This window comes from Lissotriton vulgaris, chromosome 5 (assembly GCF_964263255.1).
Source record: "Lissotriton vulgaris chromosome 5, aLisVul1.2, whole genome shotgun sequence".
Lineage (NCBI taxonomy): Eukaryota > Metazoa > Chordata > Amphibia > Caudata > Salamandridae > Lissotriton > Lissotriton vulgaris.
In genome coordinates this window covers 290,328,138-290,349,877 of record NC_141693.1, presented here as the reverse complement: position 1 = coordinate 290,349,877, position 21,740 = coordinate 290,328,138, and the positions used below count along the sequence as shown (strand labels likewise).

The following is a 21,740-nucleotide window of genomic DNA, read 5'->3' as shown; positions in this document are numbered from 1 at the left end:
CACTTTCTGATCTAAAAGGTCATTGGCATAGTCTGCTGGCTGAAAAAACTGGTCCACAGTCTACCAACGAACCTAAAACATAAATTTTAATAGATCATGCAAAGGAGGAAGGCACGTTTGCAGAGCCCCTCTACTAATAAAGAAAAGTCTCCCTGAAAGTCAGCCTGGAATTGCTCTTTAGGAATGATACACTGCATTGAACAAAAGCACATTAAGAAACAACACAAAATCCAAAGAAAAACTCAAGACCACTTCTTTCTTCAGTTTTGAAGATAAATTAAATATTTTCAACTTAAATTTGCCAGGCATACTGAAACATTGTCCAAGTTCATACTTATAATAAACATTTGATAACCACACTATATATTGAGGAAGTGGTTGTGGGACACATCCCCATTTTCTTTACACATATTCACACAATACAAGATTTGTCGTCGTATAGTATATGCTGACACATATAGTAGGATTATGTACAGACTACAACCAGTTAGGAAGCGCCCAAACCAACTTCTACCTTTTTTTTGTGATCATTTACTGAGGGAATTCTTTTTACCACTATTAAGGAGCAAATCAACCCCCACTAATGTAACTCTGTTTTCCAGCCTGGCCTCTGGTGAAGTCAATCAGCAGTGCTCATTCTCTGCACAACCACTGATGCAAGGAGCCGCCTTCCATATTGGTCAGGTACACAATTACTGTGGTGCAGACTGTGTTATATATGATGCTTCTTGTGCTTGCCTCTGGAAGTACCACTCTCTCCTGCTGGCTAAATAAAAACCTGAAACAGCATTTACAAATACACCAAGATAAAAATCTTAGGTAGTCTCTGGTTGGGTATTCCACCGCTGTCGCCAAAAGCAGCCCTTTTTCTAGATCTTGAATTTTTTCCCACTGTGGCACTGTGTTTTGTTAGACAGATCCGAAGATCTCGTTAAGATCCAAGAATGTTGCAAAGTCACTGACACAACAGCTCAATGTGTTTCTCATAGAAGTCCTCCTGGTTTTCAGGTTTGTGATCACCCCTGTCCAGATTATTTTAAGCATTTCAGTTTTTTAATATTATGATGCAATTGAAGCCAAAGGTATTGGACAAACATTTCCTTGTAGCTAATGTAACCAGGTGTTAACAACAAAGCTCACAGTAACAGTTTAATTAATTGGATACAGTGGAAGCATGAATGTGAAAGTCCAAACCCTGGTCTTACTCCTTAGAAAAGCTGAAATCAATATATCTCCCACAATGGCAATACTACAACTTCTTAGAAGATATCACTGGTGCTAACTGTAGTATTGGTTATGAGCAGAGTGGGATAGCCCGAGTAAAGGCTAGAAATATTCTAACAGGCCAGGACCCATATAGGGAGTAGTGAGCATACTTCTGGACCACAGGAAAACAGTGTAGTATTAATGTATATCGACATCCTTCCTCATTCATCCTGCACGCTTGTCAGAGTTTCTGCTGAGTATGCAAGTATAGATGATTCTGCAATGTGGACAAGTAAAGCTTGTGTGTCTTCTTATTGATGGACTTTTATGGAAGAGGCCAAGGGACCAGAGACTCAGAAAGACCGTAAACGCACAAAGCGTGCAATAGTATCTTCTGAATGGTTGGAGCTGAGTCGAAGCTTGTGGTATGGAATATCCCATTTCTGCTTATACTTCTGCCCGCTTTACATTTCAGATGAATAAAGCAGGACATGTTAAGTGGGATTCATGTCGGACAAAGAACTTTCGGAATCCTCTCAAAAGCAAGTACTGCAAAAAATTGTGCAGCGCATCATTAAGGATTACTCCCTAGAATGTTTTGGCAACCCCAGACCCAACAATAAACGTGGAGTTTTCAGCCTGAAAAAGGTCAGATTCCTCCTGGGTTTCCACAATTTGTATTATTTTACATGCCACAGTTCAGGTGATATTTCCTTTGCTTTTCACTAGTCCCCAGAACACACCCTTGCATCTGTGACATCACTACGAAGCGCTGATCCACTTTTAAATTGTGTATAACTCTGCCAAAATATATATATTTATATGTGTACATATTTGAAAATGTAGGTCCTTTGCATATAAACACACGTGATTTGTGAAGTTCTAAGGCCCAATGCATCATAGCTTATTCCCAATTCCGTTTTTAAACAATACTCTGGTCTCTGTTCATAAAAGTTAAAGTGTTCTATGCAGGCTCCTGGGACGCTATGAGAGACGACCCCCCATGGTTGGTGGCATATAAATCTGTTTTTTTTCTCCAAGTGGAAGCCATGGTAAATGTCAGGGGTGGTGCAAGGGATGTCATCTGGCTTGTGCTGGGCAACCAGTTGTTTTGGCCTCTGAGCTCATTGTCTTTCCACAGTGCTGCCCGCATATCCTCCAGTGCTGCATGTTTCTACTCTTCCACCGCCACCACTGGCCTTTCCACCGTTGCGCCTAGGCTATACGCCCATCAGCATGCCCATGAAGTCAGAGCCGTTCTGGACGGTGACTGGAGCTCCAGCGCTGTTATCCACAAAGATGGAGGTGTACTGTCCTGCCTGCGGATACAAGAAACACCATGACTCAAGAGAAGGATCCACTGTACCATCATAGTTCACTGCATAACCAACAACCTCAATTAAAAAGAATCAAAACTAAGTCAAATGCAACGGAATTTGGAAACTAAATCAAAAGATGTTATTATTACCTAAGGGCACTGTTAAAGCGGAAAGAAAGACACTGGTAAACTCCAAACATGAACAACTGAGTAGCACTTTATTTTATGTCTTAACACATTAAGCTCCATCTACCTAATTCCCCCAACGGTTTTTCCAAGAACGTTTTCACCATCGCGTTCTAAGAAGATACTGAGCGAATCAGGAAAGAAAGGGGAGTGAGGAAAAGGGAATGGAAAACAAGGAACATAAGCTAAACCATATGTGATACAATACAACACATCTTCCTTTATACACATTTTTTTGATGAACAGCAAAAGAACAAAACAAAACAAATAGTCATCAAACAAAATGTTCCTGCATGGAAATCTTTGAATGTTCTTTATTCTATCAGCCACTGATTCGCCTCCAATAACCATCAGCTCAGAGGGAGCTGCTACAGTATGGATACTCGCAAACATTTTCCTGGGAGCCAAAAAAGTATGGTCCGTGTTGTGACAGAGGGCAGCATTGATGCTAGCAGGTTGGGAGTGTGGGGCATATGGGGTGGAAGGTAACACAGGGGAAGCGAAGCATGTACATGGTGTGCAGGGGGCGATGTAGTTATTTTGAGACTTTCAATCCACACTTCTTCTAGTCTCTTATTTGTAAATATTAGGAGTGCTTAGAAGCAGGGATCAAACATGGGATCAATACCGGCTTTCCTACTTGACAAAATTGTGTGATCCTAGGCAGTTTCTTTTATTTCACTTTGCTAAATCTTTCTTCATTATCTTATATGAGAGCACCCTGAAATATGTTTCCAGGATGTGTGCTGAACAAAACCTCTTGTGTTTGATTTAATAAACTATTATGTTGCATGTATATTGGTAACCTAGGTAACATCGAGGGTGCATATGACAACTGACTTGCCTCCTGGTTCACAGATGGCACTGTTATCAAGCCAGGCAAGGCATGCATGTTTCCAGGTTCATTTTTGAAAAACCTTTAAATGCAGTGATATAAACCTTTTTGAATTCTGAAGAGCCTTTATTATATCTGTACACGTTTGTTGTACAACATCTTTAAAATCAATGTGTTCCTAAAGATAAGTGGTGCAGGCCACCTTCTTTTCTTCTTTTCCTTTCACTTCAGCTAATGTGTAAATACATACTTACAGTTGAAAGTTCCTAAATGTCACAGCCATATCAAATAAACAGCAGCCTAGCGGTCTGCATGTAAAGGTCAGGAGGGCCATACTTTGACTATCCTTCTGCCATAGTCATCTGAAAACAAGAGTCAGAATCTGGCTGGGATTGCTTAGATAGAATGTCACCCTGGAGGGCATGAAGAGCACCACAGGCTGACTCATTACCACCATCCTCACTGTCTGAAACATTATCCTGGACACCTTGTTAAAAAACATTAGCTGAATCATTACATTTACACTTAGACCATCTTAAATCCAAGCATTTGCCATCTTGGGTACATACACTGCCTTTATTGATCTTGATCACCTATGTTGGTTTGGAGAAATAACTTTTTCCATTCCCTAGTCGAATCTTGACAATATCACCCACAGAGGTCTTTGAAAGGGCAACACTATGCAATAGCTCGTTTTTGTTCTTTGCGATGCATAGTTTAGCCCTCATTTTAGATCTAATTTTCTCAAATTGAACTTCAGCAACCAAGCAGGTGAAAACACCATACTTTGTCCACCATGGACAAATTAGAGAAGTAGGTTGTCTCCCCTTTAACAATAAGAAAGGTGGTACAATTACAACATTATGGGGTGTATTTCTATACGCTCACGATCGTTAACGTATTGCCAGAAAAGGAACCTTACTAATATTGACTAACTCCCCAAGTCTGACCCTCTTCAATGCATGCATGATCCCTCTAGCCAGCATCATCTGCTCTCATGACATCAACGTCCTCGTCTACTGTGATGACACACAATTAATTCTCTCCCTCACGGGCAAGATGCTGAGAACCCTGATCAAGTTTAATGCCTGCATGACTGAAATTGCCTACTGGATGTAGACCAAATGTCTGAAGCTGAACACCGACAAGACTAAAATTGTGATGTTCGGGAAGAGCACTTCAACATGGGACTTCACCTGGTGGCCAACAGAACTAGGACCGAAACCCACCTCCACCACCGATGCCAAGAATCTCGTAATTGTCATAGACAGCAAACTCAACATGACTGTCCAAGTCAACACCGTCACCGCCTCATGTTTCCATAACCTGAAGTTGCTGAGCAATCTCTTCAAATGGCTCCAAATCAGCACTGGGAAAACCATCACGCATACCTTTGCCACAAGCAAGCTAGGCTTCGGGAACACCCTGTACACCAGTAACAACAAATTATCCAGAAGGCTGCAGATCATTCAGATTTCGGCAGCCAGAATCACTCTCAACGTCCCATGCCGCACTCACATCACACCACACCTGAAACAGCTCCACTGGGTCCCCATACATAAAGAAGCACAATTCAAACTCCTCTCCCACACTTTTAAGCAATCACATCTGCTTGAATAATATTTCCAGTCAAGCTCTGCTCATCCAGACTCCTACATGCACGCATCCCACACATACGGAAAACCCGATCTGGCACTTAAGCCTTCTCCTACATCGCTTCTAAAGCATGGAACGGCCTGCTTCTACACATAATAGCCTCTTCCTCACTTCTTGAATTCCGCAAAAAGCTGAAGACCCGGCTTTTTGAGAAGTCTTAATAGGTCATAGGTTTGGCTACACTCACACCTACTCAGTGCCAGGATACTCTCCAGGGTGATATATATTGCACTCTACAAATCTGCATAACATAACTTAACTACTTATTAACTACTTACTTCGGTAACCTACTAATTTAGGTTACCGAAGCTCAAAAGGGGTTTTGATACATGTAAAAAGCCTGTTTTGCATTCACAAACCGACCAATTCTGCGATTGGGCCCGTTTGCGAATGCAAAAATGGTTCCCACATGTGGTCCTCAGTTCTTTACAACATCCAATTTGCTCTTTGTTACTCATAGGACATATTTCTACTTCTTATTCGTGGAAGTTTGATTAACTGCTTTGATCCAACTCATCGATTGTTCTATAGCCTTAGCTGACTTGACCACTTCACCTAGTGTTCATTCTACCATTATCTATAGCATTTCCTATATGCGCTTATTATTGGTATTCACTATAAGTTGGCCTTGTATCATTTCATTAGCTGCATTGCAAAAATTGGAGGTACTGGATAAGCTTCTTTAAATAGTAAGAAACTCATCGAATGTTTCGCCTTCCTTCTGTCTCCTAGTGTAAAAACGGTACCTCTCTAAGGTTGTATCAATAGTGGCCTTAAATCTTGGCTCTAATCTCATCATTGCTTCTTCAAACTCCTCATAGTTATCCACTCCTTCAGGGGCTCCTACCTTAGGAAGTGAACTAACTATCTCTTGACCTTCTCAGCTCACTAAATGTAATAGGATGCATTTTTTCCTTTTCACTGGCATTCTGTTACCTTCTATTGAAAGTATGTACAAAACTCATCTTTCAATCTTTCCAGGGAATAGGCAGTTCACCTTTTATTTTCAAGAATTTTTTTAGGAGGACCCAACTGTATGCTGATGCAATTATATGAATGCAGTAGCATCCCAGCAGGAAATGTATGTCTGTCACTATATGGAATAAAATTGCACAGCTCTGACTTCAAAAGTGTATCCAATAGATGATGGTGGATTGTTTATGAACACCAGCGATATTGAATATTTAAGTCGTAAATTAGAATGGCTTATGATGCCATAAAACTTTTGTGAGCAATATTCACTGATCAAAATTGATCAAAATGTCTGTTTTCCAGCTTGGATCCATGCGTTGCACAATTTTTAATAGAAAAACAAAATTGTTGCAGAGGTCCAACATGAGGATCAAACTGCTGCTATTGTCTTTTGTGAGGAGATGAAGGAAATTTCCTCTTACAACATTCCTGTGAGTGGGAAGCCATACCTTGCTCGTATTCAATGGTCCCCTCACAATACTCTGTCTTCTCATTTATTAGTAGGCAGGGCTATTACCAGGTGGAAGAATGTGGCCTTATCTCTTTCTCAGGATTGCAGGTCGAACGCCATCCCCTTCATAAAGAGCAATGCGGAGTGACAGAGTAGTGGACCAATCGACCCATGAAAACAACTGCGCATGTCAATACTCTTCCTCTTTGCCAAAATCAGTGTCGCAGAGAAAGAAAGACACTGGAAGCTTCAAATGTGAGAAGCAGAAGAGCACTTTATTTTAGGTCTTGATAAAGTCACCTCTCGGTATTTAATACATGTAACGAGATTTCCTTGTAGGTACTCACCACCACGTTCTAATCGCAGGCTGAGCGAATCAGGAAAGGACGGAAAGGAAATGGGAGTGACAAACAAGGAACATGTGCTACACCACAACAGGTTCTTATTTTATTGATGAACGAAAACAAAATCTGGGTTACTTTTTTAAAATGTATTTTAGCTCGTTGACTTTAAGAAACATACAGATAGCTGCTGCAGGTTCATTCTGTCACTGAGCTATCCTAACTCATTTCATGACCATTTCCACATGAACCACTGCGATAAAAAATGAGTGAAATTCATTCAACATATGACCTACTTACCCAACATGGATAGGCCAGCCTGCGTGGGTCGCTGAGGACACGTCATAATGGGTATGTACATTACTGTGGGAAGAGCGTGAGAAACCAAGCGCTATGTATTGCCTGTGATAGTGCCTTCATTTCATATGGCACCCACAGGGCAGATGACTGTGAACCCTTACCTGTAACTGAAGCAATCCGTGAACATAGACGGTGAATATTTTGCTGTTGCTTTCCAGGCCTGCGATAACTTCAAGCGATCTGGAAGAGATCACAAAGAAGACAAGACTTGTTACAGAAGTACCATTAGAGAACAGCTGTAAAGCTCCCTAATCCACAGCATGGCTTGAGCAACTGATTGGGAACCACTGTTGCATATAAAAACAATGAAGGGTGTTCAGAAAATCTATGCATAAGCACCTTACTCTGGTAGTGTGGCTCACTGGTTAGAGGCGGCAGACCCGAGAGCAGAGGACGGCCCGGGACCAGGGTTCGATTCCCGGCGCGGCAGGTTTCTGGACCAGGGTCAGCGGACTCGATAATTCTCTCGCCTCGGTCCCCACTCTATTCAGCGATCACACTCGGCAACTCTGGGCATTAGCTTGCCTCATCTTCACTAACGGCCCCACCAGACCGCCGGGGATGCCTGGTCTCACCCTGGAGATACCCATTAAGGGACCATCTCTCAGGGAAGCCAGGAAGGGTTTCGCAGCGGTCGAAGCGCCTTGGGACCCTCCGGGTAAGTAGTGCTCTATATAAATGCCTATACATTTACATACATTTACATTTACACTCTTCATCCACTGGCGATATCTCTCTGGTCTTTAAATAAGACTCTGAATGCCTATTTTTCCACAAAATGCTTTTCAATACCTGTGTATAGAAACACATTAACCAACAAATAATCAAGGCTTTCCACCTTGTCTTTTTTCAGTAATAGTTATTAGCATATTAAACATGCAGGAATGAGTGGAGCTGGCAGACTTCTATCTCATTCATATCGCCCTCTTGGTGATCAGGAGATCTAAGTGTATAAATCTTGTGGTGACATTTTTAGTTTTGAATCTGGGGAAGGAATAATGTTACTGCTCAGTATTACCTCCAGTTCCTTTAGAGTTTTACTGCAATACAGGTGGAATACCCTGCAGTTTTAATGTTACCACACTTCTATTGTCATGCATTTTTTTAAATATTCCTATTAGCCCTCTGCTGGGGGAAATCATTCACCTAATTTCTTTGAAGCTGTGCACTCCGACAACATTACAGTATATCCGTGATATGGCAAAAATGTACTGTAATATAGACACTGCATGTGTTTGCCCCAACTGCAGGAGCTTACAAGAGGTTGTCGTTCTTCAGGCGGCACCAATATTCAGTCTTGTATGCAGTCCAGTCTGGCTTGAACTTCAAAGAGTCAAAAGGTCGATGATAGCCACTGGTTCCTATTTTTTTAGGTCTGCCTTTCAAATCACCAACTACATTAGGTCACACACTCATCCTAATCAACAATAATTTGTTGTTTTCTTCACATCGTTCCCCCATTGTTTCTACAGGATTTGCTTTTATGTTGGACTCTAAACTGCTAAACAGCTATGTGTGCATAGGCTCAGACCTTTTAAAACAACATTGGCTTATTGCATTTGACATTAATATGGGCACAGTAATATGGTACAAGAAATGCTCAGGTAGCTGAAAGGTCAGATGTCACATGTGTGTTGCAGCATAGATTTACATTACCATTTGAATGGCTCTAAGAGCATGACTTCAGGACTGCCATTGCAGCCCTAGATGGCCGAAGCCATCATTGTCAAAAGTAACAGTTTTGACATGTAAAAAAGACTGCCTACAGTTGTGGCTAAATCACCCCTAAGTAGTGCCTTGGAGCCGCCCAGAAAGCCCTGTTGGACAACGGGTGGAAGTGGTTCATGCCAAGTAATTAGACGAGTGTTTGTACCTGCAGTAACAATATTAAAAATGCTATTTAACTACAATGGTTTTGGGAGCTATTTCATAATGCGAAAGCCTATTTGTAAATAAAAGTTTGTGTTGTTCAATTTTATGCACTCTGCTGGAATATTTAACAATATCAAATACTGTGATGAATATAGTGCAAGGATGAGTTTATACAAATGAGTCAATTTCTGCCTAAGCCCTGAATAAGTGTGTAAACCAGCTGTGCCTGCCTCTCCCTCTCCCAGTAACAGAAGTGAATTGCCAGCTCAGTTGATTAGGTGTAACATGGCTCACCTTAGCTTAGCTTGGCCGGCCAGCACGACTCTGACAGGAAGGAAGGGAGAGGTTCCTTACTGGACATTTATCTAGGAATGTGACGGGAGAAGAGTGACTAGGGACAGCAGAGAAGCGCTGAAAAGGACTCGCAGGATCCATTTGAAAGAACCTTTTTATACTGAACTGGTTTCTGGGGTGAATCTTTCCTTAGATGGTGGCCTTCTCCCAGAAATGTTGAGTTCTTGAGCAAAGACTCAGCTTCATTGGGTTTATAGATGAAATGGAAGGATCTCATTGTCATAGGCCTGTCCTTGGGAAGGCTTAGAGAGCTCTACCTAATGACTCTGGGATCCAGCCCTTTGGAGAAACTACAGAAACAAGGCTTACTGGGATCGTTTTGCAGCAAACCAAGAAGAGATGCTGTAAAAGAGGACCGGGTTGATGACGGGGGAGTCTTGTGGGCTTCCATTGACAATTCTTATTAATCAACAGCTTCAGAACACTTTAAGAAAGTCTTCCCACTTTAAGGCTTCACAAGGAACATAATGAGCTTGAAGAAGATCCTGCTGGCTTTGTCTGCCTGAAGGAGGTGAATAAGGCCTGGGCAGCTTTTTCTTTGTTCCCAAGAGGGGGGGGGTGCTTTTCGAGGGTGAGACCAGTGGTCCTCCTGTGATGAAAAGGACATAATCAGCAAGAAAGGCATCTTTACAGAAGACTCAGCAGACCTGTAGGAACTGGCACCTGTGCTAGAACTTGGACTAGAGAGAGTCCTTGAGCTTCTCACTGCTTTTGTTGCCCTGATGTTCAGGAAGCTATCTCTTTCAATTTGGAAACTTTAGGAGTAGCCAGGTGGAAGATAATCAGCAACCTGGCAAGTTTGGGAACAACAAAATGAACCAGCCTGTGTGAGACAGAAATGTTTGCTGGTGATTTTATGGCAAGACCGGAGGCTCCTATTATGCATTCTAATCTTGCATTTATTACAATAGCAGCCAAATAAGTGAAAAACCACAGTTCCCAGAGGGCCAGGCGAGAACTGGGCCATGGGAACGAGAAAAAACGTTAGGACAATAGCCAATCAGCACCAGGTAAACAGATAAGAGAACACACTGATTAGAATGCATAATACTCGCCTCCGTGTCTTTAATAAAATTAAGACTTTCCGTCATAATAACTAGGAAAATCTACATTTCTTTTCATATTTAATGCTAGGGTAAACCTACAAAACCACAGCGACTGTAACACCCCATTGTTGATTGGAGAGTATTTTTATTTGTTTTTAAAAGTGTCATATCTCCTGGTTCTCTTACCCAATCTTGTCTGAATTGTTCTTTTTACTACATTGCTTTGGGACCTTTACCAGTTAGTTTACAACTTTAATGTTGGTTTCTACATACTTAACAACCATTTCTGGAAGGAAAAGCTGTATTTTCTAAGCAATTGCTACAGAGTAAACCCAGGTTTTCTCACCGCTGTGTATTTTACCTCACACAGCACTAGATTACTACTTTGATGGCAACACTGCCCAGGTACTTATTCTGCCCATTTACATGTATTGTCTTTGATCATATGTCAGCCTTTAACTATCAAATTAGATCGCATTAGAAAGAAGACCACCAAAACAGAGTGGTACAAAACACAATTCTCGAATTCTCCTTCTACCATTCTCATAGACGTGTTTGATTGATGTTTTCCCGCGGGCTGCATTACACCCAGGAAGTTTAACTCAGTCTTTCACAAAAACATATTCAGAGACTTCCATTCACCAAAATCAAAGCAGTTCTTATTACTGGCCTGGGTAAAAGAGATATACTAAAGCTAGCTTGACTGGCTTACAATGATCACCATGTAGAGGGAAATATGGAAATAGCTTGTCAATGGCGCTATTACGAATAGTGCGTAATGAAGGAACCGAGGTGCCATGGTGTTTCACTTGTTTTTATATATGTTTGATTTTAGACAGTCGTGGCAAAAAAGAGCACCAACTTGTGTCCAACACAAGCAGAACACCATGCGGAAGGGCGATTGCACGTCAGGTATCCCCGCAGAAGTGGAGGATAACATCTTACTAATATGCAGTATACTGAAAACAATTAGACAAGCCCAGGGAATCATGAGACATGGTTCAAAAATGCTGAGGGAACAATACTTCAGTTGCCTCGTCATACATATCTAAATCATAGTATCGAATCCAAAAACACAAGTATTGTGAAACGAGCGGTGCAGCCCCTGGTTTGATACGAATCCTTTTCCGCCAACATGTAAAAAAAACCCTCACCCCCTTTTCCATTCCCCTAAGGTCGGTACCTCTGAGGCACCCCAGTATTATGCCAGGTCCCTCTTAGCCACCACTAGGCCCAAATTACAGAATAGTAGTTTCATCCGGGGGAGGTCTACCTCAGTGGGTATGTCCAGGAGGGTGTATTTGCCATGGTGTATTCCAGCTATGGGAAGATATAGAAATTGTCTTGCTAATAGGGCTTCACAAACTTGAAAAGCAATTTAGAAACTGGTTTGACAGTGGTACCTTACATAGTTGGGGAAAATGTAGAAAGTGGCATAATACTGTTTGAAATGTGGAACAAATGGATTAAAATACTGGGGGCTAAATGCAAACTAGCTTAGAAGCTGTGCATTGCATATTCAAGTGATGCTCATTTTAAATTTCAGCTGTGCTGTACATACTTAGGAAAATGTACACTGGCTTGACAGTTGTGTTTTACTAGGCAATTAGCAGCAACATAATGCCGGCCAGCCGAAAACTGAGACTGTTCAGGCAAATCCAGGGCTTCTGGTCACCATAAACTATCTCTCTCACGCACACCACCAGTGAAACAGAAAAAGGAAAGAGCAAGAAATAGAAGGGACAGGGGACCAGAAAGACAATGAGCCAGTGCTTAATTTGAGCTGGTGCTGGCAGGTGTGGCCCACCAGCATTCATTTTTTGGGGGAATGGTACTCACTTTTCCTCATCGGACTTTCACCCAGAGCAAGAAAGGAAAACACACAAAAGGGAGAAAGAAAGAGGAAGAAAAAGATGGAAAACAACGACAAATGGAGAAATGAATGAAAAATAACCTCAAAGAGTGAGATGAAGGTGATAGGGGGGCCTCATGGTGGATGAAAGAGGCATGAGCTGGAAACAAGGTTAAGCAGTCCTGGTATACAACACCCCTGCATTTGATCAAGCCAGCTGTGGGCTTCTGAACAAAACTTTTGGCCCCGAAACTTATTGTTATACAAACTGAGCCCGGCAAAAAGCAAAAGTTAGAATTAAGTATGAGAGACAACCAACTAAAGTGAGAAGGGAGACACTCGCTTCTGTTCATATGAGAGAACCTATGGATAGTTGGAAGAGAACGAGAGGTAATTACTAGCGAAGGAAGGAACATTCAACATTAGAGGTTTCATGGAGAGTAAAAGATCCTGTGTACACACGCCTGGGGACAGAGGGCAACAGCCCAGACCGCAATTAGCGCTGTCAAGTGAAGACAGACAGAGAGACACCGAGGCCTCAGAAGAGCCGAGAGTTCTCGAGTGAGGAGTTTTCACTTGTTAAGAAAACAAAAGTGTCCCAGATTGGGAGCCGCAGATAAGGCAGACGGTCTGGCTCGGTGTCTCCCCGGACAGAGGCGCCCCGGAGCGCCGTGTTTACCGGCGGGTGCTCTGTCTCCTTCCAGCCGGTGCCAACAGTGCAAGTGAAATCTAAAAATACTCTGCCTTTTAAAGAAATCCGTCTGGGGCCTCGGCGAGCCGCTCCGAATGTTGAGACGTTCCGAGGGAGGAAAGGTACAGTTTACCAACCCATCTACGTTACTGCGAAATGGAGACGTTTTCCATCAGGACTGCTTGCCTGGGGGCTGCGTCACATCTCAGGCACTGCACGACTTTGTCCCGAGCCCTAGAAGGAAACCAGCACAAATGCCGCCCTCCTGTTCACATTTCCACTTTTTGGCTCTGGCGAATGGTGTGCATTTATCTCAGACACTGGCTTTCCGCTGCAAAAGGTTTTACCCCATCCAATGGATAATAGCTCATTGTATTACTGTACCTGCTCCAGAAATCGTTGTGAACTTGAGATACTTCAATGCCATTGTTCTGGATTCCTGTGCACGCCTGTGCATCCTTCCAATGTCAAAAACAGGGCAATCTCTATGCTCGAAAGGGATTTTTGATGGATTATCTGTTCTAAATGTACTGTTTCAAACCCAAATGGTGCGAAAATAACGTGTTCCCATTTATTAGCATACTAAAACAAGATTAAAAACTACAGTACACTACAGAATCATGTATCACTTTAAAAAGATTTTAAGCTTGACGGTATGGTAAATATGCAATACGGATTTTACATGCACAAATAATAAACATTGTAGTTTTATGTTGTCGAGCTTTTTTTTAACAAATCATTTTCGCCAAAAACATCTCCACGTAAACTCTGCACATTTTTCCTTTTTTGGATCAAATAATTTTCACACAAATAATTCAGCACAAAAGAAAGTAGTTAGGACAAAATATATTATCTAAATGAGGAAGTGAGCTAATAGGCCTGGGAAACTTTCAGTGCATTATGGACAGCCCAGTAGCGACATGAATTTCCAGTATATCCCGGTCTCTGTATTTAAAGTTGTAGACCCAACCCCCAAATGGAAGAGTTGATGGTAATTCTAATTAAAACAACACCTGGTTTCCAAAAGAAGGCACGGTCCGATTCACAATGAAAAGGTGTGATTTTTTTCTAGAAATTAATGAGTGATCCAGGAGGAAGTGACACTTTTTCACTGAAAAATATCTGTAAATAACCTTAAGAATGACGAGAGAAAAATGCGGAAAAGTGGAGGAAAGATAGGGATAAAATATAAGCGTTGTTGCTTTCAGTAGGAATATAAAAATATAATAAGATGATTGAAGGGGCTGATATTTATGAAGAGCGAATGAAACTTAGGTGTATGCACGCTCCCTACCTTGGTGATTTGCGACGGCACAGAATGTAACCAAGTTCTTTCATAAGAAGATTGAGTTACTGAAGTCAAACATTTTACAATCTTCGGACCAATTAAGAAAGTTGGATGCACTTCCCTCCACATCAAGTCATCTTTAGCTGGTCCTTGGTGTTTGGTCGAGCTACAAAGGTTATGTTATTTTACGTTATGTTATCTTCTGTTATTTTACGTCATGCTACGTTGTGGTGTGTCATGTTTCATTATATCATGTTATTCTAACAAAGATTTGTATAGCCCTGCGTAGCAAGACTGCCTCAGTCTTGTATAAGCCAGAAGCTCTTCCTCCACATCGAATAACAAAACTCCAGAGAATACCAGTCTACAAGGGGGACTGATAATTAATTAATCCTCCGAGAGAAGGCATTTGCCCCCTCAACTTGAGTTGGCAATGGCGGGTAAAGGTCCCCCCAACCCCCCAGAAAAGGTCAATGGCCCTCCATTTGATCTAGCCAGCAACTGGTCTCTATCAAACCTCTAATTGTAAGCAGGAGGAAGATACTGTAGTTACTAGTTGTCAGTCTGGCTTTCAGCGGGACTGCAGGACGGAATCAGCGCTGCTGGCATCCATGATGGCTGGTGTTGACCAAAGATGAGACTCAACCTTAGATCTTGATATGATTGGAAATCACTTATGGCTCCTGTAATTGGAAGGAGAAGCCTACCAAAGCTAGAGTCAAGGCTTTAAAAAGGGCAGATCATTCTTGGTGCCAGCCAGTGGTGGCTGCTCCACTAAGGCGGAGGATCATCGCCCCACCCAGGGAAAAATAAAATGCTTAAAACATAATGTTATTATCGTTTTATTTTGTCCTCCTGCTGAGGCAGGTTTGCGTGAGGGGGCAGGGCGGGTCTGTAGAGCAGGGGAGGAGTGGTTTGCTTACTCCTAAGTGCACAATGGCTGTTTGGTCAGCCCTCTTGGGCCACCCAAAACAGTCATGCGCTCTTCCCTGTTCTTCATACAGGCTGCCTTACAGCCAGCATAGAGAACATGCCCAGCCCTCCAGCCTCTGGCTGAGCACCGTTTTAAGGCGCTCAGACCAATCACAACGCTGCATTGCAAAGTTGTGATTGGCTTAGGGGAGGGAGCCTGGCTGCCTGTTTCCTGTTTCTGGAGTCCGACGCAGGAGAGCAGGAGCAGCGACGCAGGACCCAGCGGCAAAGTAAGTGTTATTTCTTTTGCCTTTTTTACATTGAAGCCCACGCCCCCACCTCCCGCACGCCCATCCCCCCACCCTCAAGCCATGCCGGCCGGCACTGATACCAACATAGATTCTATATAATACAGCTGCGGTGGGAAGTGCTGCACTCTCCCCCATGTTCTTTCACTTGCAACATGAATGAGGTGAACATTTTAGGAGGGGATGATAAACGGCTGACCAAAGAGTGGACGAACAGGGAAAACATCTAGAAATTCCTCAAGGACATTCCAGCCTGTGTGAGGGTAGGGATCTTGGCTTTGAAAGTCTACAAGACCTTGATTTTAGTCTCAGGAGCTGAGACCCCCATAGCCCACTCTTATTTGACCAATATCACTGACCTCAGTTCCTCTTACCATACGCAGGTTCAAGCACCTTGGGTTTTAGTTTTTCAATAATCTTTAGCTGTACTACTGTATGTCCATAATGGACGATTCAGGCAGCATCCACTTCAATCTGGTTGAAAACTTTCCATTAATATTGTGAGAGTGACATTTTATAACAATAGTTTCCTTTTAACCACACAGTCTAGGTAATAATTCCCAGGCTGCAAGGGGTGGGTGCACAATACAGCAGTGCAAGGGATTTGAGTTCAGAGAGTCCATGGCCAGGTCCTCCCCCAGTCATGGCTTGTGTACACTGACTGCCTGTTACTGCTCCAGTTCAAGCTGATGATCCTCAAGTGGTCCATAGAACAGACTGGGGTATAAGCCCTTCTGAGAGGCAAAGGGTCCATGTGAGCCATCTTGTTCTTGTGGCCTAGGATTGGCGGCCTCTATTACAATCAGAGTCACCAAGAACCAGTAATTGAAATGAAATTATAGAAGTTCAAATACTCACTGTTACATTGTACTTGCAGGGCAAGCTGGTGGCCCCCCATACAGAAATCTTGTTTTTTGTCCCCCACACACCCAATGACCTTCGTCTCAGCGGATTCCCTACCTACCACCCTCCAACAGTGCCCCTCAACTCTCCATTGTCCCTCTCTCACATGCATTACATTTGTTTTGTAGTGCTACTTATACCAGTGTAGGGTGTCAGAGCACTTTATATCAAACACACATTATACAGAGATAATTAATCAAACTTGTGTAAATCAGTCTATAGGAAATGATACATAAGAAAATGAGGATTACAAGCTGTAGGAATCATGCCATCCATACTAGCAGGCAGTATATTTTAGGAGTGTTAGGTCTGGAGAAGCACAAACCCAGGATTTAAACCTACCACAGTGGTTAGCTTTACTAATAAGAATGATATTTCTACCCAAACAAACCCTTTTTTGCAATATTAGAATAATAAAAGGCTGGAGAAAAACATAACCTTCTAACATATACCATGCCGTTTGCATACAGCTCTTTGATGATTGTTCACAGCTTACTGAGCTATATTAGGATTATAATTTATGAACTGCAAGTAACAAAATGATCTCTATGACAAAAGCGGTACCCCACTGAGCTGGGCACATAAAATACAATTCTGTGATCTGCATCGTACACGTTCTTTGCAGCAGGCATGTTAACCTTCTGCGCTACTTTATGATGAGTCAAAACTGCCACTAGACAAAACCTGTCTCTTTCCAGCAGAAACATTAATCATCAAATCTATTGTGACATTTTTAATGTTGCCCGAAAACTGTTGGACACATAAGGAACTCTGCAACAGGTGCTTTTAAACGCACAAGCTATTTTTAAACACAGCACTCGCTAAACTCAGCACAAGGTGCGGCTGCACCACTCGCATCACCCTAAAGCCGGCCCTGATTACCTGCTTGCTATTGAGGTGCGGTGGCACTACAAGTGTCACACCCTGCAGAGAGGTCCTTGCACTCTTCCTTTGTAGCGAAAGAAATAGAGCTATTTTAATACTTGACACTACTCGAGCCTTTTTACAGCACGGGCAAGTAATGAAGAGAGTGGTCTGGAGGTCCAATGCTGCTAGTGGTCAGTAGAGGTTGGCGAGCCACTAAAATCTCAAGCTAGATCTCTGGCTCAGCTAAAGGTCCTCTTGGAACCTCAAGCACTAAGCAAGCCCAGTCGAGGCTTCTGTCTGCTATGGGCGGTCCAACCTCATGCACCAAGAATGAAGTACAAAGCATCAACATTTAATGCAAAAAGTACCTTGAGAAAGATGCCCATTTAGTGGCTGAATTGCAGAGTGGACCAGAAAATCAGCAATTAATTTCGAATTCTCCTCCTAACCACATTGTAAGATCCTAGTCGAATATCTTATTTCACAAAACCTTCACGAGAGGCCCTTCAAATACATGAGTTCAAGATGTGCACTGTATAAAAAACATTGTGCTTTGTTTAATAGACTAAACGACTGTTCCAAAAAAGGAATCTAGACTACATATAGAAAGAGCATTAATACTGACTTGCTTTTACATCATAAATAGTATTGTGGTCAGGGCGCAGAGCAATGTTTATAAAGTACCTCTTAATGCTGGCATATAATCTGAGGTACTAAAATCAAACGCTTAAGCGTGTTAAAGAAATACACTTTTTGGAATTTTGAAGAGACCCTGTGATATTTTATATTATATTTGTTACATAATTAAATGCTAAATATGTTTAAAACTAAGCTCGTGCATTGGGCTGTTAGAACCAAGTCAGACTCTTGGCTCGGCTCTCCCTATTAGTGCTCAGAGGTAAAGGTAAGGTAAACCATCTCAGGTTTGAAGGAGCTCCAAAGACTCTCACTGCACTTTGTACTAGGAGGGCCTCAATGGGTGCTAATTGTGAGATAGGCCATCAGAGACAGGCACTCTCTCTGAAGCAGCCTCCGTCTCAGTGGATGCAACCACTGCAAAGTCTAAAAGAACTTTAAATATTCGACAAATACTGAGACTGGCACGGAAGACAGAGGTGCCAGATGCATTTCCTTCTGCTGCTGAACTTCGAGTTTGATGTGGATGGGAAACGTGGTTTCGTAAAGATCATTTTCTAAACGATTCCAGGAAAATACGTTTTTTTTTGCTTTGCGCTTAATAGGAGTACCATAAAACATGATGCCTGCCGCCTTCAAGTGCCTGGTGATGAGATGACAGGCCTCACACCACCATCTCAAATACACAGGGAAGAAGTGAAGCACGTGCCTTCTTGTGGATCCTGGGAGGGATAGTTGGTGAAAACGAGAGTGCTAATATTTGACTTTAGAGATAATTAATCTAATCTGTCTTCTGCTGTTTTGAACTGCTTTTCACATTAGTGCAGCAAGGTTTTCTCATCTCATCTGTTAACCACATCCAATTGACGAGTCTGCTTTCACACCTGTAATTTATGCAAAGTTTTGTTGAGGATGCGGAGAGGTACCATATGGAAAAAGGTGATCTGCTCACATGACCACTGCACCAACCATCTCTTCTTTTCAACTGAAATCTACCCACCCATGGTGCACCCCATCTATCTACCCCTGCCCTTCAATTATTAAACCTTTGCCCCTTTCCTCAAGTACTAAAATATACAAACAAAGTGATGGATGCAATGCTTGAATTTATCTCAGCCACTGGTAATTCCTCAGATCTCATACAAGCCCATTGACATTTTTCACACCATGCCAGCTCTGTTTAGACCCAGCTATAAGAAATCAGCCTTGACCCTGCTCCAACGGCAATAGTCCAGCCTGAACTGCCAAGCCAGGACCTCCCTGAACTGGAACACAAGAAACTGAGGACCGGTTTAGCCATTGGGCTCATCTGCCAGGTAAAGCTTGGTTCCAGTGACACAGTGTGCCCAGGACCCACGTCTGGGTATACTCATCCCACTTAGAGCAACATAGTAAAGTGCCCTAAGTACACAGGGTATGCCCAGAGATGGCTCCCTCCTCACTATGCCACTGGAATAAAGCTATACCTGGCTGATGAGCCCTTACCTGAGCAAGGCCGGTCCTAGGTTGCTTGTGTTCTGGCTCAGGGAGGACCTGGCTTGGCATTTTGTGCTGGGCTGCTCCCATGAAGAGCGGGGTCAAAGCTAATTTATATATAGGTGGGTCCAAACTGAGGTGGCATGGTGGACGAAAAATGATGCCTTGTGGTACGGCCTCAAGCAATTCCCAGCGGCTGAGATTAATTCAAGCATTTTATCCATTACTGTGTTTTTGTTGTGGCTTTCCGCAAATAGGCACACCTCTTACCACTATGCATCTACCTGCAATTTGCCAACCCCGCCATGGTACAATCATTCCTGAAAAAAATATTGCCCAGCCTCTCCTCTCCCTCCAGCCACCTTTGTCTCGCCCCATTGCCCATTTGTCTCCTAAATCCTGAAGCAAGGGAGTAACCGGAAAAATAGGCTACCCTCTACTTTGAACTGAGTGAGCAGGTGGAGGCAAGCAAACCCAGCAATCAGTTGTGGCTAACAACGGGTGGAGAACTCCGTTCCGCCCGCGGAGGATGCAGAGATTTGCCTACTGTGCGTTCCAATGGAGAACGCGGAGTAGGCAAATCTCTGCACACTTCGCAACGGAGCTGAGTTAGCCAGCCCCCGGCTCCACCCCCCTATTAACAAAAAAATAGACTTTAATGAAGAGTAAAATAAAAACCACTAACCTGTACTGCGGATTCCCCGGGCTGCTCTCTTCCTCACCGTCTCTGGGTAATCCTTGCAAAAACTGTGCATGCATGTGTGCATTTTTCGCAAGGATTACCCAGAGAAGACGAGGAAGAGAAGGAGGTCACCGCAGTACAGGTAAGTGGTTTTTATTTTACTTTTTATTAACGTCTATTTCATTGTTAATAGGGGGGGTGCAGGTGGGTGGCGTAGCGGAGTTCCACGGAGTTTGTTCCCAACTCTGTGGACCTCCGCGTAGTCCCACTATGCCAACTACACCCAGGGTTATTTGCAGCACTTTTCCCTCTGAGAAAATTTAAAATGTCAGATAATTCCTTCCTTCCTTCTTTCCAACCTTCTTTGAGTCTTTTGTCCTGCCCTTCTTCTCTCCATCTTTCTGACTTTGCTTTACATATTTCTTTCTTTCTCCTTTCTGTACATTTTCCCATTCACCCTTCTTTGGCCTTTTACACATATCCATACATCCTTCTTTCCATGTCTATTTTTCATCCATCTATCCTTTCTTCTCTCCATCTGTGTATTTTCCTTTATTTCTTTATTCATTCACCAACCTTCCTTTTCACCATGACCCATACATCCTTCCTTCCTCTTTTCATGTGTGCATCCTTCCCTACAGCTTCCACCATCTTCCTTTCATTCATCACTCAATTTATCTTTATTGCCATTCATCTACTCTTCTATAAATACTCCTCTCCATCCATCATTTTCCCAATACAACCTTTTTTGTCCATTCATCCTTTCATCCATCTTCCTTTCTAGTTATCCATCCCTGCATTCATCCAACCACCCATCTTTTTCTCTCTGTCCTTCTTGACTCTACTCTCTCTCTCTCTCCATTCTCTTCTCCATTCCTTCCTCTCACCAACCCTCCCTTCCTTCCGATAAAAGAGCTGGTATTCATGATATTCTGATCAGTCAACGCAGCCATAGATACTAATGTAAATGTTTAATGTTATGCAGAATTACACTCTGGCACACAACCCCTCTTCAAGTTGCTAAAGTGAGGGGCTCATGATGTTCCTTTCTTGGAGAATTTTGTGTTTGACAGTCTTTCTTTCTCACTGTGTAAACACTCACAGGATAACAGGTCACCAAATTTGGCTTTCATGATTATCACTCTCCCAAAACAGCTCTCTTTCCTGTCTCAAATGTGCAACCTCGGCACATCACAACCGTCAATCAGGGATACTTACGTCTTGGACCAATTAGCTGCCTTTGATACATTTGACGTCTCCATCTTATTTAACATTTTAACTTCACTTGGTCCACCAACTGCACCCAATCAATATCTGCAATCACTTGTTATCTGTCACAAGGGCTTGCCCCAGTCCTCATCCACTTTCCTCCAGCTGGCTCTCAGAAAGTTCAGTTGTTGGCCCCATACTCTTCTCCATTAAAGCAGAAGTCTGGGTGAATTATTTTCCAACGACTGCATAAAGCCAGCCTCCAAGGACCTGAACTTTGCTGGATTTGCAACTTCCTTACAGGCCACATCCAGTAGGT

At 42.7% G+C, this 21,740-nt stretch overlaps 1 protein-coding gene across 2 annotated transcripts in view; it reads right to left on the bottom strand.

Annotated features, from left to right (window-relative positions):
- Window positions 1–255: 255 nt before the first annotated feature.
- C1QTNF12 (C1q and TNF related 12) overlaps window positions 256–21,740 on the bottom strand; it is a 153,220-nt gene continuing 131,735 nt past the window's right edge. For both annotated transcript variants that reach the window (XM_086921464.1, XM_086921463.1), the window contains exons 7-8: window positions 7,427–7,505; window positions 256–2,525 (exon numbers count right to left, since the gene is read on the bottom strand). In XM_086921464.1, the coding sequence (XP_086777590.1) occupies window positions 2,427–2,525; window positions 7,427–7,505 (178 nt within the window). In that variant the 3' untranslated portion in view covers window positions 256–2,426. The remainder of the gene's footprint in view (window positions 2,526–7,426; window positions 7,506–21,740) is intronic.